Source organism: Sciurus vulgaris (assembly GCF_902686455.1).
Source record: "Sciurus vulgaris genome assembly, chromosome: 5".
Lineage (NCBI taxonomy): Eukaryota > Metazoa > Chordata > Mammalia > Rodentia > Sciuridae > Sciurus > Sciurus vulgaris.
Genome location: NC_136465.1, coordinates 102729507 through 102748607, shown reverse-complemented (window position 1 = coordinate 102748607; position 19101 = coordinate 102729507). Strand labels below are relative to the sequence as shown.

General features: G+C 33.2%; 2 protein-coding genes across 3 annotated transcripts in view; one reads left to right on the top strand and one right to left on the bottom strand.

The window, feature by feature from the left end:
- REDIC1 (regulator of DNA class I crossover intermediates 1) overlaps window positions 1-9305 on the bottom strand; it is a 72695-nt gene extending 63390 nt beyond the window's left edge. The window contains exon 1 of one of the 2 annotated variants that reach the window (XM_079139371.1): window positions 9062-9305. In XM_079139371.1, the coding sequence (XP_078995497.1) occupies window positions 9062-9081 (20 nt within the window). In that variant the 5' untranslated portion in view covers window positions 9082-9305. Of the gene's footprint in view, window positions 1-3928; window positions 7079-9061 lie in introns of those variants that run through there. The other variant, XM_079139370.1, reaches the window with a different exon arrangement.
- Window positions 9306-9362: 57 nt separating this feature from the next.
- Window positions 9363-19101, top strand: part of ABCD2 (ATP binding cassette subfamily D member 2) — a 50532-nt gene continuing 40793 nt past the window's right edge. Inside the window, exons 1-2 of the mRNA XM_079139364.1 lie at window positions 9363-10764; window positions 12387-12567. Coding sequence (XP_078995490.1) covers window positions 9829-10764; window positions 12387-12567 — 1117 coding nt within the window. The 5' untranslated portion in view covers window positions 9363-9828. The remainder of the gene's footprint in view (window positions 10765-12386; window positions 12568-19101) is intronic.

Here is a 19101-nt window from a genome sequence, read left to right as displayed (position 1 = left end):
AACCACAGCTAAAACTATCCTATGTTCATATTACCTATTTTATTTATCATATATTTGGATCTCTGATCTTAAATATTTTCAAACTTAAGATGATATTTTTCTCCCTTGATAAACTACAACACTCTCAGAATGTGACTAAATTATAGTTGCTTTGCACTCCCACGTGGCATACTGCTTGATATATAGCACCCAGTGTTTTGCTTAGATGAACTAGATACAAGCCTGCATCTACAAATGGTAGCCTCTCCTCCCTCGCCTCAATACCAACAGAACTTCACCTGTGTCTTTTAATGACATTGGTTGTATTCTCTGATTAAAATTATAAAAATAAACCTCTTTAATTAAAAAAATACTTATACTGAGCCAGGCACAGTCGTTTCAGGAAGCTAAGCCCCAGGATACAAACTCAAAGCCAGTATCAGTATATCAGCGAGACACCATCTCAAAAGTTAAAAATGTGCTGGGACGTAGCTCAGTGGTAAAGCACTCATGGGTTCAACCCCTAGTATCCCTCTCCAAAATTCTTACCTTTCATTTGAGTGCTATATTTATAGACCTATAGTCAATCTAACTCTGAATAGCATTTTCTGGCCCAAAGATTGCTTCCATCTTTATAGTGTCCTTTTTTGCTACCACCTTCACGCTTAGCTAGGATTTTGGTGAAATTAGTCACTGGGTAATAAAGAAAAGAAACTTTCCAAAAAAAAAAAAAAACCTATGCTTCCATCCCCTCTCTCTCAAATTTGTACATTGATCCAATTAGCAAAATAGAGTCTCAGTAGTGATCTCTAGCTTTAAAAATCAAATGAGAGTTCTAGGTCAATGATTCCCAGACAAATAATTTTTTAAAAATTATTTTTAACTGGTGGAAATGACAAAGAATTGATACTTTTAATTTGTCAAGGAAGGGTTTAAAAGGGAGGGGTGTATTTTAATATTTGAAAAGGTCAAAAAGGATATAATTTGAGGATAAAAACAGTTCATTAAATGGAAAAATTTGACACTATAGCTAATTAGTGAGTTTTGGTGACAATAGCCTGAGACTCACTATCATACACATGTAAATTAGTCTCTGCTTAGATCAACTTTCTTACACTTAATGAGACTTTGGTTTGAAATGAAACACTGTGATATCGTGCAAAGATATAAAAAACTACAATACTAAAGCCAGCCAACCAAGTAAACAATTACAAAAGGAAAATAAGGGAAACATACTTTTTCTCCAACGACCAGCTCTTTCTCTCATAAACTAATGTGACAAATAGAACACTTATGTTGGAGAGCAGGTAAAGGTCAAATACTATGTTTGTTTTATATTTAAAAAGCTGTAAAGACCTTTGCAACTGTAAAAATGTGAAGATACTCCTATCAAATGATTCTGCAATTAAACAGTATATCAAGTTTTTGTAATATAAAATAAGAACACTCTGCTTCAAATGAGCACATACAATCAGGTTGCTACTACCAAAACATAAATTTGTGGTAGCCAGTTTCATTCATTCACTTAAAACAAAATATTCAGAGCTCCTGTTTAAGCTTCTTAATCCAGACCCACCTAGCTGTCAAATAATTTTTTCAAGTTCTTTAATATAACATCTCCCCTCCCAACTCATTTCTTTTAAGCCTCCTCTGAAAACAAGTTCTCCAAGTTGATCATTTATTTATCTCACGTTCTTTTTGACTTTTAAGAACCTATATTTCATTTCATCTTTGATGCTTACTCTGTACTATCCAACAATGCTTAGTGTAACTTTACGTTTCTTGGTTCTTGAAATATTCACAGCCCTTTATTTGTGCCACTTTCTTCAATACATTTTTTTTTAACATAGCATAGCATAGTGGTTAAGTTCATTGGGCTAATATCCTAACTCTGCTATTGACTAGCTACTCACCCTAGAAAAGTCACAATATTAACTGTACTTCAGTTTCCCTGTCAGTAAAATGAGGACAACATTCCTATTACTTCATAAAATTCTCGTAAGGAGAAAATAAGTACAAAAAGTAACAGTGCTTGTTACCTATTATAGTGATTTAATGAATTCAAATCTCAACATTCTATCATATGGCACTTTTTGTGGAACCAGAATGATCTCTTTATTTTATGAATGTCCCTGTTCAATAAAACATGTAAAAATATTATTTGTTGAATTAATTCTGAATGTCCTTGAGTTTCTGAAGGAGTTTTATAATTGTTCTCTAGTTACTATTCTGTATTTTAAGTTCCTAACAGTTCTTAAAATTTACAACCAAAAAACACCTCTAATAACAAAGGAGAATAAATAGGTATTCTAAGATAAATCTGGGATAAGAATTAAAATTTGTATTTGATAGAAGCTCCAATCAACTGCTAGTGGTTACTAAAAGCATTCTTAGATTGAGGGCTTTTAAGGAATCAGAGTACCAAATTCAACTAATCTCATCTACTCTTGCCTACTCTGACAGTAGAAAGTGGAGACACTCATTTTTTCATTATCAGCATGTGGCTTTTCTTGAAGAAGACCAACCATCTCACAAGGAACATTTATTTAAAACTGCATAGTTTATCTTAACATCTTTTAAGAATTTTAATTTTATTCTGTAATGTTTCCATGTTTGTTTATATTTAAAGACAGGCTTTTCCCAGTCTCTTAGTAAAAAGAATGCTCCAAGCAGATGTAACCATGCATATTTATTCTGCTGTTTCTTAACCCCAGTACCTAATTCCTTCAGGTGCAGCAGTACAATCATTTTGAGAAACACAATTGTAGACCACATTTCCTGCAAGTATATTGCTTTTGAATCCTCCCAATGGCAATTAAAATACTACTCAAAAAAACCAGAAAAATTTATTATATATGACAATAATAGCACCATACTAATAGTGCTTAAATCTTTGTAATATGACTTCATACAATTTTCATATTCATTTTAAAGAATGGCAAATTCAAAATCATCACTTTATAATCATGTATAACTAAATTCTGTTGAAGCCTATAAGTGAATTTTCACTTTTTTCCAAAGGGCAAGTGTTCTTTTAGAACACTAGCTGGAAATAATCCTGGTAAATTTCTAACACAATCAACAGGATAAACACTCAAGCTATAATACTTGGTGAACATATATTACTCAGATATATTACTTGGTGAACATAAAGGCATCTTTTCTCTTATAATTTTTAAAAATTTAATATATTTTAACCATATCACCATTGTACCAGTCTACCTGTGATTAAAAAAAGAAAAAAGGTACATAGTAGCTGTTTCAACTGAAACACTTATTATCAATGCTTTTGATCAAATGACATTACAGACCTATATGATTTACACCTAAGAGATTTTGAGGTCAATAGCAATAAATAGGTCACATAAATCTAAATTGTCAACCTATCATGTTTTATGTCATTCATGCTAAATAAGAACTCTAAACTCTTGGTGACAGTATTTACCTTTAAAAAATAAATTATAATTTGAAAACAAGGTGATATTGCTGCTCTACCATGGATTTAGTGCAATTGGGACTAGACTGTCCTTTGATTCTTTCCAAATTAATGCAAAGACTATATAGCATCCTACAGAAATCCACCTTTCAAGAAAGGAGTTGGTGCAGGAAGAAGGCAGTAGGGTTGGGTTCAGGGGCCTCATAAAAGAAGAAGCACAAAGGATATTAAGGAAGAAAAGAAGAAAAGCAGGGGCTATCACCCATAGTAGGGCCCACAAGTGAAGCCTTCGGGAAGATAGCAGAGAAGCCGAGTTGCTTTCGTTTTAAGAACAGGGACTGGAAGCAAAAGCCTCCATTCTGGCGTGTATAACAATTAAAAGACCCACTCCTACCAGGTTGTTTCCAGCTAAGGCTGACCCTTCCATGTGGGCCTAAGAAAAAGGCATCACTACGGTAATAAATGTCCAGGAACCTGAAGACTATACTATCCAGCGCTAGCAGCGCAACTTACCGGGATCCCCCAACCCAATTCATGGCTGCAAAACTTCCCAAACGAGAGTTCACTGAGTTCCCTACGGCTGGAGCGTGGGTCACTCAGTTCCAGGTCAACCCTCAGCTTCAAGGAGATTGTCTTCTCCTCACCACCAGCCTGGGGCCCCACTTCCCAACAGTCAACGCGCTCCCGAGAGACCTTCCGGTCCCAGTCCCAACAGCCTCTGCGGCTTCTTCTGTGCGTCTTTTCCGGTGGGAGGCGGGGCCCTGTCGGGCCGCAAGGGTAGCAATGGGAGAGCGCAGTGTAGCATCCACCCAACTCAACCTGAGTAACAAGGCCGTCGTAGGTTTTAACCTCTTAGCCCAGGCAACCATAAATAAATGAAAATATCTGATAGTGGCCCCAGGGTTGGCGTTTCAAACCATCTGCACTGTAATTTATCTAATTCCTTTCTGGCCTCTGCTGTCTTTATCAAGTCAGAGACTTAGGAATGAAAAGGACTAGATTACCCATCTCCAAGCCCTAAATATGATATTTTCTATTTTGATTTGTTATTCCACACCCAAACTCTTTACATATTTCTAATGTATCATCTTAATAAACAGTTATCAGAAACACTGCACTGTAGTAATCTACTATTCTACATTTTGTGTGTTATGGGTTTTTAAAAAGACCTTGATCACAATTCAATTTAGCCATGAAAACTAAACTTCTTACTTGGGGAAAAAAAAACCCAAAACAGAAATTGGATTTTGCTGTTCATTTCTGTATTGTTTGCATATCTTCACAAAACATATTTTACAAACTTTCTATAATATTTTGCTTAGAAACTAAATATCCCCAATATATGCACAAAGAATTTTTTTCAGTTGCCATGATGCTTTTTTCCAGTATAACCTGTAGAAGATCTCATAATGTAATATGTTTTCTATTAAGTAGTTGGGAAATAGTACCTAGAATTGTATTATGTCCCAGAGTAGATATCTTGTTTAGTAATGCAAATCCTGACTTTTATAACAAAAAGTCATCAAAGTATATCTGTGACTGAATTGATCAGGTGAATTCAACATTTCAGAGAACTAAGTATCCCTCTGCACAGAGTGGCTGTTGGTTTTCAGTAACTAAACCATACACTCCAGGCAGAAGCAATAGTCCTGTATATCAGCCTTTCCTACTTTTAGCATTCTAAAATTTGTTGACTAAATTAACTAGAAGGGGAAATAATTTTCTAAAGGAAATATGACTTGCTTCCTTCCTTCCTTTTCTTTCTTTTTTCCCTTTATTGTTTGTGAAAGGACATAAAGGAGATTGACTAATTTTTTGAGAGGAGTTAAGAACAGAGCTGGAATGAACCATCTCTTCTCCTTCACTAGAGCCACTGCTTTCCTCCCTGTCATAAGGAGGCAGTAGAAATGGTGAATTAGGCTAAGGAAAGATTAATCTATGGGATATATGTTCAAACAGGTATTTACTGAGTTTTTCTTACAGCAAAAGACATTTCCTTAGAAACAAGGTATTAGGCAGTTATGTGTTACAGCTGAAATATTGGCTGAAGATCTCAACTGCAGTTTTGTTTATGTCTCCGTAACTAAGGTAGCATGACAGATAATAAGAATCAAACACTGTACTATTTTAGGATCAGTAGAGCAATTAGGTCATCTCTTGGGTCAGGAATCAGTTCACAAAAACAATGCAGAACATATCAAATACTATTTAGCATTTGTTGTGAATGAAATTCATTCAAAATTACTAAAGTTTAAATAATTTATCTCTACCTATTTATAAAAATTACTTTCTGGTGATTTGCAATCTAAAATATAATCTATATTGTATATTCATTTATATACATGGATATATTGTTCTGCTTACTACCAAAAAAATCTGAGATTTTACAGTTTATAAAATGTGTGTGTGTGTGTGTGTGTGTATAGTTTCTAATATATATTATTCTATATACATGTAATATCTAATCTTGCTCTTGGATGGATATTGGTAACACCCATGAGAATATCATATTGTAAGCAGAATGATTTGAGAATTATTGCTTTTTAAAATTTTTAGAATTCATTTCAAGCTTTTTCTAAGATTATTTCTCCTCTCAAGAAATTTTTAATATTTTCCCATACAAAAATACATAAAGTTGAGAAGCTTGAGTGGAAATTAAATCAAATATGTTTAATACAATAACAAGGGATTTTTCACTTCTTTTTTTTCTCCTAGTTTGGAATTCAAACTAAATTAACATTCTCTTTAATTCATACTACCAGTATAAAAAAATAGAAGAATCACCCTAACAATCTTAATTTCTTAAAGTCCTGTGTCACTTAATGATGGGAATACATTGAGAAATGCATCTTAGATGGTTTTGTCATCATGCAAATATCAGAGTGTATTTACACAAAGCTGGATGGTATTGGTAAATCACTTCATGTGACCTCTTGATGGAATCAAGGGCCACAGTAAACTTGATATGCATGAGGCTGCATATGAGGCCTGAAATTTATGAGGTATAATATGGCATACTGTTTTACTACAAACTTTATTTTATAATTAGAAAGAATATACTACAATGATAAAAAGGTAAGTACAGTAAATACATAAGCCAGTAAATAGACATTTATTATCACTGTCAACTATTTATAAGTGCTATGCTTTTATCTGATTGGCTGCACAGTAGGTTTGTTTACGACTGCATTACCACAAACAGGTGAGTAATGCATTGCATTGTTATGTGACATTACAATGACTATGATGTCACTTGGTGATAGGAATATTTCAGCTCCATTAGGATCTTATGGGAACACTGTCATATGCGTGGTCCAATGTTGACCAAAACCAAAAAATATAGCATGACTATATTTCCTCCTCTGATTGCCTACATTGTTTCCTATCATCTCCAATCCTTCCTCTGCTTTATCTGAAACGTTGAACCTAATCTCAGATCTTAGGCCCTGAAATTTACATTATTATGGTTAGCTCTGGACCTAAAGGGCTGGCTTAATATCAAGTCAAAACTCACATTGAGGGCTAGGATTGTGGCTCAGTGGCAGTGCACACGCCTAGCATGTGTGAGGCCCTGGGTTTGATCTTCAGCACCACATAAAAATAAAATGAAGGTATTGTGTCCACCTACAACTAAAAGTTTTTAAAAAGAGCAGTAGGGGTGGGCTGCCATTAAAAAAAAAAAAAAAAAAAAAACTGAAAGCAACAACAACAAAGAAAAAAACTTCACATTGACCTTTTCCACAGTTGTACTAAGTGCCCCTCAACCTTCTTTGCATGGTAATTCTTGTAACTAATTTCCATTTTGGCCTCTTTCCTCATACTTGATTCTCCACTCAGCAAACTCTCATCCCAGGCGTTCAAAGCTTGTTTCTGCACCTCAGCCTCATTACTAATTGGTAAACTGGGCTACCTACAGCTAAGAGCTGTCCTGCTTGAATCTCTAGTGTTCTTTGCTTCTAGATTCCCAGTCCACTCACTTTCCCCCATATGGCTGCCCCTGATGGTTTGCCTGTGATGTAAGCCACTTGTCTTGACTACCAGCTGTTGTCTAACCCAGTCATCCTTCTGTATACCATGTTCTGCCTGACTAAACATCTTGCCATCACCTCCAGGTAGATTTACCCAGGCTTCCAACCTGTTACAGTTAACCCTTCTGTGTTCGGCTCTCAGGACATGAACATAAATGACTAAAATTTAAAAATATAAAGCAGTCTTATTTTGCATACATGATCTGAGAGAGAAAAGATTTTGATAATAACCACTATTACCCTTTGATCTTTATACAGAAGCTTAGAAATTCTTAATAGAATAATCAAGTGTGATGATAATATCAGACTTGTATGAAATTATCACTCATTAATAAATTTGCTGAATTTAATGTAAACAAATGAAAATATATGTAATGATTCTTGGAATTCATATAATCATATAACAGAGTTTTAAAAGTTTGAGAATATTGTTACTTACAAAAATGAGAATAGTTCATAATAAACTGAAAAATGAAGATCATTTAACAACAAGACAGGTTTTATATTCTAGCACTGAGATTTCCAAACTCCTATAAAGGCAAGAAAGTAAAAAGACTAAATAGTTTAGTCTCTGTTGCATCCATTCACTCTGGCTTAAAAGAAGTCATCGACAAAATGTAGGTAAATGAATTTGACTATGTTCCAATAAAACTTTATTTATGGACATGGAAATAAAAATTTCATATAACTTTCTCATCATAAAATATTCTTTTTTGGTGTATTTTCAACCATTTAAAATATAAAATCATTCTTAGCTTACTGGTCCTATAAAAATAAGTACCAGGCTAAAATTGACCCACTGATCATAATTTGCCAAGCTCTGTTCTACCTTAAATGCCCCCTTCCCAAGCTTTCAGTTAACTAGAAATTTGCATCTACGTTGTAGAGTGAGATGGAGAGGAAAGCAAAAAAAATATTTTCTCACATTAAAATATACACTTAGGGCTGGGGAGATGGCTCAGTTGGTAGAGTGCTCGCTCTCGCTAGCACAAGGCCCTGGGTTCGATTCCCAGCACCGCAAAATAAATAAATAAATAAAATATACACTTAGCCTTTCCTTAAAAAAAGTCCTTTGAATTTTTTAAGTCATGCAAAATTTTGCTTGACTATTGAGAAGTTTATGTCCACTATATCCTCCTTTAGGAATGTGAAGAATTTTTAAAACACTCTTGATTTTTATCAAATAATCAAAATGAACATAGAAAGTAGCCAGTAGATTACCTCTAAGTCTAAACAGACCAAACACAACGAAAATTTGCAAAAGACATGAGTTTTTGAAAAATGAAGTAATAGCTTTTTCCATCACCCAGTTCCAGATTCCCAAATGAAATTTGATTATAGCCATAAATATCTCCAAGTGAAAACACAAGGGAGTAGTCGAAATGAAACATTACTCTCATTTAGTACTCACCTTGTAAATAAATAAGAGTACATCTGATTTCCATTGCTAAAAATAACAATTATGGAGCAGGAGGATTTTTATTATAATGACAAGTACGTGTGGGTCTGGAGTGGAAAAAAGGAGAAAGTCTACAGGTAAAAGAAAGAATTATTTTCTGTAATACAAAATAATTTTCCCCCTATTTATTTACAAGGAACACCCTCAATTACAACTTACCTGTTAGGTCCTGGGACCATTCGTGAAATGACAAACAAAAAATAAACCCCACTTCAGATCAAAACACAGACCCAAGTATTTGCATTTGATATTTTGTTTTCGCCAGTGCCCGTTCACTTTCTTCTCTGACCCATTCCCTTTTCGCATTCATTTTATGTTGATCATCTTGTCCCTCCTCCCTCATCTCCCTGGTTACTTTCCCTTGTCTCATTTTGCAAATAAATCCTTCTGCTTTCTCTTCCCCTTATGGTATTAAAAAAAAAAAAAAAAAAAAAACCCTCCAAGAATTGTATACTCTGAAACTTCTGCGGGTTTCTAAGTGACACCGAGCATGCTCACTAGCTAGGGCAGGTTTTGTTCGCTGGTAGCTGGCCTGATTCGACCTCTCCAAAAATAGACGTTTAACCCTCTCTGAACTGTTTCAAGATGTAATTCGTTTTGCTCTCTCCTCCTTTTCAAGGTTCGAAAGGGAAGCTGTGAGGATTCCAAGGTCCCACCGCCCTCACAGCCAATGAGGGGCCTGGGAGGGAGGAGCTTCGTGCAGCTAGAGCTTCTGAAGGAATCATCCCCAGTAGATGCAGTGAAGTCTGAGCTCTGCTGTATATATATCACAGACGAACAAAATAATAAGATAAAATAAAACAGTAGAGGAGAAACGCTACAGACTATGGGATGTTGTAGGACTTCCGAAACATCTTCTGGGGGTTCCTGTGGAGTATGATCTTTTAAAAGAATCCTTATTGAAGCCGGTTTGGGTAACTGGGAAAATGATACATATGCTAAATGCAGCAGCTGATCGAATGAAATGGACCAGATCGGGTGCTGCTAAGAGGGCTGCCTGCCTGGTGGCTGCAGCATATGCTCTGAAAACCCTCTATCCCATCATTGGCAAGCGTTTAAAGCAATCTGGCCACGGGAGGAAAAAAGAAGCTTACCCCGCTGCAGAGAACAGAGAAATACTGCATTGCACCGAGACCATTTGTAAAAAACCTTCGCCTGGAGTGAATGCAGATTTTTTCAAACAGCTGCTAGAACTTAGGAAAATTCTCTTTCCGAAACTTGTGACCACTGAAACAGGGTGGCTCTGCCTTCACTCGGTGGCTCTAATTTCAAGAACCTTTCTATCTATCTATGTGGCTGGTCTGGATGGAAAAATCGTGAAAAGCATTGTGGAAAAGAAGCCTCGGACTTTCATCCTCAAGTTAATCAAGTGGCTTATGATTGCCATTCCTGCCACCTTTGTCAACAGTGCAATAAGGTACCTGGAGTGCAAATTGGCTTTGGCTTTCAGAACTCGCCTAGTAGACCATGCCTATGAAACCTATTTTGCAAATCAGACTTATTATAAGGTGATCAATATGGATGGGAGACTGGCAAACCCTGACCAGTCTCTTACAGAGGATATTATGATGTTCTCCCAATCTGTGGCTCACTTGTATTCCAACCTGACCAAACCTATTTTAGATGTAATCCTGACCTCGTATACACTCATCCAGACTGCTACATCCAGAGGAGCAAGCCCAATTGGGCCCACCCTGTTGGCTGGACTTGTGGTGTATGCCACTGCTAAAGTGTTGAAGGCTTGCTCTCCCAAATTTGGTAAATTGGTGGCTGAAGAAGCACATAGAAAAGGCTATTTGCGGTATGTACACTCCAGAATTATAGCCAACGTGGAAGAAATTGCGTTTTACAGAGGACATAAGGTAAGATAAAAATTAAGGTGATGGGTGAAAGGTGAGACTGTTCAATCAGCCACTGTAGTGCTAGATACCATCTGTTTTTTTGTTGACTAATGACTGATGGACCCCCTTTTTGATTCCTCTGATTGCTAAATTTAAATTAGAATATATACTTCATTTTCTTTTAAAATCACAAACTGCTAAATAGAGTGCAAACTTTTAAAAAGTTTAATAAGAATAAAATTTCAATACCAAGAAACAGTCTACATATCTTCAGTTACTCAAATATCTCAAAAACACTTTCTTAAAACTTAAACCCTAACTTGGTAGGTAAACTTAGAGTATGTGAAGAAAATATGTATTTGGAAACTAAGAGTAAACACCTTTCCACTGAGGTGGAAAATTTAGAATTGTTTTCTTTATTGTCATTCCTTTGTTGCTCAGGAGGGGAAAAACTCCACATTTTCATACGAAAGACAAATTTAATAGTTTTGCATGTCTGATCAATTTTGGAGTATCCTAAGAATTGCAGGAGAGTTTCTTACAAAGTAACATTTACATTACTCTTAGTTTATGTTCAATACATAGTTTGAAACAAATTAAAAGAATCAGTGAAATTAAATTTTGTCTATCTTTGAAAATAATTGAAATTAGGAAATGAGTAGGAAAAAAGAAGTTCCAGGATATTTTTAAATATTCAAGATTTTCAACATTAAGCAGATCCCTAAAAGAATTAACTCGATTGTATAAATTTCTAGTGCATGGAAGTAACTTCAGATTTTAAATATGACATATTTTTAAGATGATGCATCTGAAATCTTAATACAGATGACTTGGCAAATGAAATATTAAGGTATTCTAAGTTGAAGATGGTATCTTAATTATCAAGGAGAATTATTTACTTTTTAAAACATCAGAAATTATCAATTTTTAACTAGCAGAATCAATCTAAAGAAAAATTTTTTTGAAACAAATATAGGAAGAACTTCTACTCCCACTTGAAAATTGACCTCACATATTGTATTAATCATGTCTATTTGTCCTTCTTTTTGAATCACTGAACACAATGATGTATATTATAGTGTGCTATATGTTTCTTGCATAAAAGACAAAATCCAGTAAATTGAGTCAGTTCAAAGGTGGAGTTTATACATGTGTGTCATATAATTATTTTTAGAATGATATGGTTTTCACATTGTTTATCCATGTCTTACAAAGTATAATTTTAACATCGTAAATTTTCAAATTATAATTATAAATCACTTTTGTGGGGATATATGTGTATTTATACATACATATATATTTGAGGAGGGGGGTTGCTGAAGATTGAGTCTAGAGCCTCTTGCATGCTAGGCAAGTACTCTACTACTGAAATACACCCTCAGCCCACTTTTATGTATTTTATATTTAATATTATATTCATTGAATAGCATAAGTTTTTTCAAATCGTCCAAGAATAGCCCAAACTAAATAATAATGACTAATTGTAATATTAATCTGTATTACTTGGTTATTAAGGCCAATAGATGATGCTATATTAAGTAAACAAAAATAATAAGTCTTGTCATTAAAGATAGCCCTCGGGCACATATAGTATTTATTTTCATAACTATGTTGGACTAATTCTTATCTCTTTTTCTCTATAGGTAGAAATGAAGCAACTCCAGAAAAGTTACAAAGCTTTAGCGGATCAGATGAACCTTATTTTATCCAAACGTTTGTGGTACATCATGATAGAACAATTCTTGATGAAGTATGTTTGGAGCAGCTGTGGACTAATTATGGTGGCTATACCTATTATCACTGCAACTGGCTTTGCAGATGGTGGTAATGACATTTACACTTAATATTACATTTATCTTTAACATAATTTCTCTCAAAGATGTCATTGCTTGTTTCATGTTAGTGAAACTGTATATATAGAAATCATTCTATAGTTATTAGTAGTCTGAAACAATATCAGACTTTGCAACATTCAGTAATAAGACCAACAGTATGAATGGAAACAAGTGATCAAAAACCTGTTGTCTCAAAGAATTGGAGATATTTTAGAGATCTCTGATGCAGTGTTACTCAGGGTACAATTTTAAATACACTACCTAATATGAAAGCCTATAGTTTACAGTTGACTTCAAAACAAATCAGTACCTTCAGAAAGAGTATAACACAACCTTTCCTCATGTTTAGTTTTTCATATCCTATGAACTTAGTCTATAATAGAGTCCATAACTGAATTTGCCCTGATTTGTGATTTGGAAAGTTGGTTCACTGCATTGGGCACCTGGTATATTGTTTCAGAGAGTATGTAAATACCATGATATGTAAATACCTACGTGTAGGTAATACTGATAACCTTCTGTATAGCATGATTTAGTGGTATACTGGAGGTGGAATTATAAGGCTGCAATTGCCTAATTCTAAGTCTTTACCAACAGTTTTCATTTTTTAGAATAACTAAGAAAGATAAGGAAAAGAAAGGCAATGTTAAAATGTTACATTGGGCTAGGGATATAGCTCAGTTGGTAGAGTGCTTGCCTCACAAGCACAAGGCTCTGGGTTCAATCCCCAGCACTGCAAAAAAAAAAAAAAAATGTTATGTAATCCTTGTATAGAAGTTTAGGTCTTAATTGGTAGGGATGGAGGGGAATTTCAATCAGCCCTCTAAATTCTTGGGTTGGAATTCAAGGATTCAACCAACCACAGATGAAAAATATTTGTGTCTGTAATGAATATGTACTTTTTTTTCTTGTTATACTTCCTACAGAATACAGTATAACAATTATTTACATAGCATTTATATGATATTAGGTTTTATAAGAGGTATTGTGAGAGGTATTAGAGAAGATTTGAACTATATGAGAAGATATAAGTTATATGCAATTACCACATCATTTTATATAAGGGACTTAGCATCTGTGAAGAATATTAACAGAATTCACCTTATTTTATAGATTAATTTTATAAAATTAAGAATTAATAGTTCTTTGTTTAAAGCAATCTAATAAAAACAAATAAAAATATAATACTCTAATATTTTAAAACAGTGTTGCAATGCTTTAACCAATTTTACAAAAACACTTGTCAAATTTGAGTCATTCTTAACTTAAAAATGTTCATATTAGTAAACTATTTAGTAAATTATATATGTAAGTTGTTCTTTATGGTAAGTGCTATATATATACCTAATATACTCCACAATTAAACTGCCTGAGACAGTATATTTAGACCACTGAAGGAATTGATTCTGTTTTACGTTTTCAAAATTACCCCAAAAAAGTATCATCAAAAACTTTATATTGAAAAATGGTATTGTTAGTAATAGTGTTTTAAACATAATCCTTTCATAATGAAATAACTACTTTTTCAAAAGAATACTAAAGGAAAAAGACAATTAAAAACCTGTGGCCATAAGATTAATTTTATTAAGGAATTTGGTAAAATATTCACTAAAAAGTTCATCACAATAATATTTATTATAAAGTTTCACATATGATATATATGAGAGACAATCCCAATGACAAGATTTTGGTGTATTCTGTTAGCAGTGTTTGGTCTTACTAGAAAACCCTGGAGTATTCAACATAGAACAGTGAAAATGCAACTATTAATGGTGACAAATTAACCCCACAGAGACTATAGTAAAAAGGTAAACAATGAATATGAAGAATCTAACAAGGCTTCTTAGGAAGAGGCAAAAAGATATTTAAAAATAAATCCTAAAAACCCTGAAAATGCCATATTAAAGGAACATTATTTTAGATTGAAACTACAATAATAATTCCACTGACGCAAATGAAAGAGTATTTCTTAAAGCTTCTTCCCAAAGAAAATTTTCAGATAGAGGAAAAGGATGTAAAATTTTCATAGAAGAAAAAATGAAATCATATGACAGAACATTATATGTTTCAAAATCTTCTGTAATATCTAAGGTTACTGTATGTGTGTTCATATGAATGCATATGTATATATTTACTAGGTATTTTTGACATATGGTGACATACGATGTGAAATATTTCACTCAGACGAGAATTTTTTTAGATAGTGATATGTCTTTGGAATTTTAAGTCTTGGAACTACATACCATATTTTCTAATATACTTTTCAATGTTCATTTACACTTAATTCTTTAGTTGTCCTTTATTTTAGAAATGAATTAAGTGCATGATGCTATATGTTTTAAGGCAAAAGGAGGTGGGAAAAATATGTGAGTGAGAGAATAGCAAAAAGAAAAAGTAGGATTGAGAGGAAAGAAGAGAAAAGGAAAAAGAAAGTAAACCAGACTTAGTATTCAAATTGTTGTCTGCTATTTAGTAGTTATCCATCCTTGGGAAAATTATATAAACTTTATAGGTCTTAGTTTTCCTATCTTAACTATAGGGATAATAATATACATTGTTCAGAATTGTTATGAAAAAATATACAATGTACTTAAGGTGTTTTGAAACAGCCCTTGCTAAATAGTAAAAGTTGGGTGGAAGCAGTTGTTATTTATTTTATTCTTACCTTTTGAACTCTCAAGTCAGATTGCCTGGGTTCAGATGCTAGCTGTTAAGTTTACTAGGCTGTGACCTTGGGAAATCACATAACTTTGTGTGTCAACTTTGTCATGTACAAAGCAGGGTTGTTATGAGGATTAAGGAAGCTCACATATGTAAAACTCAGAACAGTGCCTGGCTCATAGAAAATGCTCAATTGGTGTCTGAGGATGTAAATAATGTTATTGTTTAAAGGAACAAAGGATTTCAAATTAATTATGAAGTCAGAGGTGAAATTGTGGATAGGGGAAAGAACCTGCATAATTGTTGGAGGAGAAAAGATAACTAGTTTTGTGGTAGATTTTCTGTACTTCAATTTTCAGTGAAATTTTATGGTAAGGATAGTATTATGTTTGTATACAAGTTCATATTACAGCAGTGCATGTAGAACATGTCATTTTCACATCAGAAGAGGCGCTTAAATCTTTTAGTCTAGAGTCCCAATCTTGCCTAAGATCAAAGTACTAAGAATTAGAGGCATTATCTACTCCTAGCCCACTGCTTTCTTCTCCTACACCATGCTACCTCCATGTTCGCTACATTGACACTTAATATGAGACTTGAGTAAGTTTGAGACTAGTAATTGTGAGATCCTAAGGTTGAAAAAGAGACAATGAAGTAGTTAATTATGTAAAGGTTCTATTCCATTGTTTTTAAAAGACATTATCTCTCTTTTCTTTGTACTAAGAGAAAGATAAATTATGTGAACAAAATAGTCACCTCAAAGGTATAATCTCCATGTTTTAACATTAGTAGGCCCATTCTTCTCTTTATATCAAAAGCAGTTCTGGACAAGACCAGGAAAAGCTTCTTATCATTAGTTTCATTTTGCCATACCTTGTCATAGACACCTGTCATGTGAGGAAAAGAGCCTCTAAGCTACTTGCTCTGCCAATATTATCCACATGCTTGTGGTGTGAGAGTGTGAGGTGGAACATCAGAAGTAGCAACTAGATATACTACTTCCAGGAATGAAACTAAACTCTGCCTGTACCATGGGTAATGGTTTTACTCCTAAATGTACCTTTGACAAGATTATATCCATAGCTCCTGCTACATATTCTCATGTTTCGATGTCAAATTACTGAAGTATTTTATATTTTGGATCAGTTTGGATATAATTCCACTTCTGTTGAACAATTACCATAGCAGTAATTATCAATACATATTGGAGACATACTTTTTAGCTGTAATTAACTAAGCACATAAGTGGCCATCATTTTTAAAAAGTATAACATACATATCAACAGGCACAATCATTAGTGTACCATTCAATAAATTTTCATAAAGTGAATACATAAATCATCATCACTCAGAAGAAATAGAATCTTACCATACCAACACCCTAAAGCCTCATTAGCCTTCCCAGTAGTATCACCATTGATTATATTTGCTGGTTTTGGAAATTTATATAAATAGTATTATAAGTATATACTCTTATGACTGTAATCTTTCATTTTGTATTATGAGATTCATTAGTATTATTGAGAATAGCTAGTTCATTTATTCTCATAGCTTTGTAGTATACCATTTTATGTCTATACCACTTTATCCATTCAATTGTTGGTAGACATTTGGACTGTATCCAGTTTTGATGATGTTAGTTTTGAGGATAATAGTACTGCTATGAACATTTTTGTACGTATCTTTTTGGTGCATTTATATATTTCTGTTTGTGCTTACCTAGGACTGGGACTGGTAGATTACAAGATATACATGTGCTCAGCTTTCCTAGATTTGTTAAACATTTTCCTAAAGAAGTTCTTCCAATTTATATAGGAGTCAGCAGTTTATGAAAATTCTAATTCATCCACATATTTGTCAATGTTTGATATTGTCAGTCTTTTTTATTATAGATGTCATGAGTATGCAGTGGTATTTCACTGTGCTCTTAATTTACATTTCTCTGAGACAATTGAAGTTAAGCACTTTCTCTTTTTTGTTGGCCTTTCTTAAGAAGTGCCTCGAAATCTTTAGCTTATTATTAACTTAACTTATCTGTTTTTTCTTATTCATTTGTAAATCAATCTAATGAAATGTGTAATGTCTTTTATCAGATATGTGTATAAATATACATATATTATATGTACACTTACATAAACACATACACATAATCTTAAATGTCTTTCCCCACTCCATGTCTTACTTTTTCACTCTTTTAACAGTGTCCAAGAGAAGTTCTTAATTTTAATCTAATCCAATTGATGAATATCTTTCTCTGTGGTTAGTAGTTTTATATCCTATTCAAGAAATATTTGTGTAACCCAACATAACAAATATATTCTTTTATCTTCTAAAAGATAAAATTTCTAATTTATCTGTGAAATTTCTAATTTCACATTGAGATTTTCAACTCATTTAGAATTGATGTTTATATATGATATGAGGTAGATTAGAGTCATAAGGTTTTATTGAGATTTGTCAAGATGACAAAGATAAAAATAACTGGAAATAAACTTAGACTTTAAGTCAAAAGAAGGAGATTAAATGTTGATTTTTGATGTTTTAAAAATTAATATGCTTTATTTTTATAAATGTTTTAGGTTTATAAAAATTGATCAGAAAGTATATAATTCTCAAAACACCTTCTCCTGCTAGTAGTTTTCACTATTATTTATATCTTGTATTAACATGGAACATTTATTACAACTGATGAATCAATTTTTATACATTATTAATTAAATCCATAATTTACATTAGGGTTCACTCTGTTTTATATTTCTAGGGGTGTTGATCTATATATAATTAAATAACCTTAACTTTAAAATCTTTTTTTTACCTAATCAGTGAAATAGCCAGATCAGAGATATGACCACTTTTAAATACTTATTACTCTCAGAGTTTAGGAGTAGTAACAAACAGACATAAAACTAAATACAAATCCTTAAATGAGGATATTTTTATAAACTAGTTAAAATAGTTAGTGAGGAAAATAAAATATGTTGACCTAACATACAAAGTAGGTCAGTATTTTAGACCACGGATTTATCTCTGACACTAAGGAATCCAACCTTGTCATAGAGGTCAGGCAGTTGACTGCTATGTGCCTGACAAAATATTACTGGTACTGCTTTCACAGTACCTGCCAAAAGAACAACCAGTAGAGTAAAAAAGTCAAATAAAATCTCTGGGAAACTATTTGTTATTTTATTACTAAAAGCATGAACAAAACCCAATAGTCATTAATCTGCCAAAGCAACATGGAAGTTACCATTCCATGTCAACTACTAGTTCATTTATGCAAATGTTCCTTTCTTCATAACAGAGATTGCCAATGAAAGCTACTATTCAAACCCCTTTTAGCCCAAGTTCCATAATTATTTTAGATAATCAACCAGATTCTCTATGAGCCAAACTATTCTTAGTGCTTTAATTGATATAGCATTTCACTATTGAAAAAATTAGAGGGTTAAGAATATGGCATGTTTGGGATACAACTGAATGATAGGATAAGGGATGTATAAGAAAGATAGAGTCTAGATTATGAAGGCCAGCTAATTTGCACTTATTTTAAAGAAACCATATTGTAAATCTCTGCTTATATTCAAGTTAGTGATACTTATTGAACAGATCAATTGTATTTTATTGCCTTGCTGTCATAATGAAGAGATTTAGATATGGAAAAGTTTGAAAGAAAGATAAATGAAAATAGTCTTACATTCTATAGATTTAGTTGTCCTAACTCTCCTAAAAAACTGGTAAAATAAAAGAATGTTTCAAATAAAATCTGGTACAAATACTTTATTTTTAATATTTCATTACATTTATAGAAACTTGGTGATACTAATGGAATATTCATCATTGTGTTAGCCATAATTGGAATAGA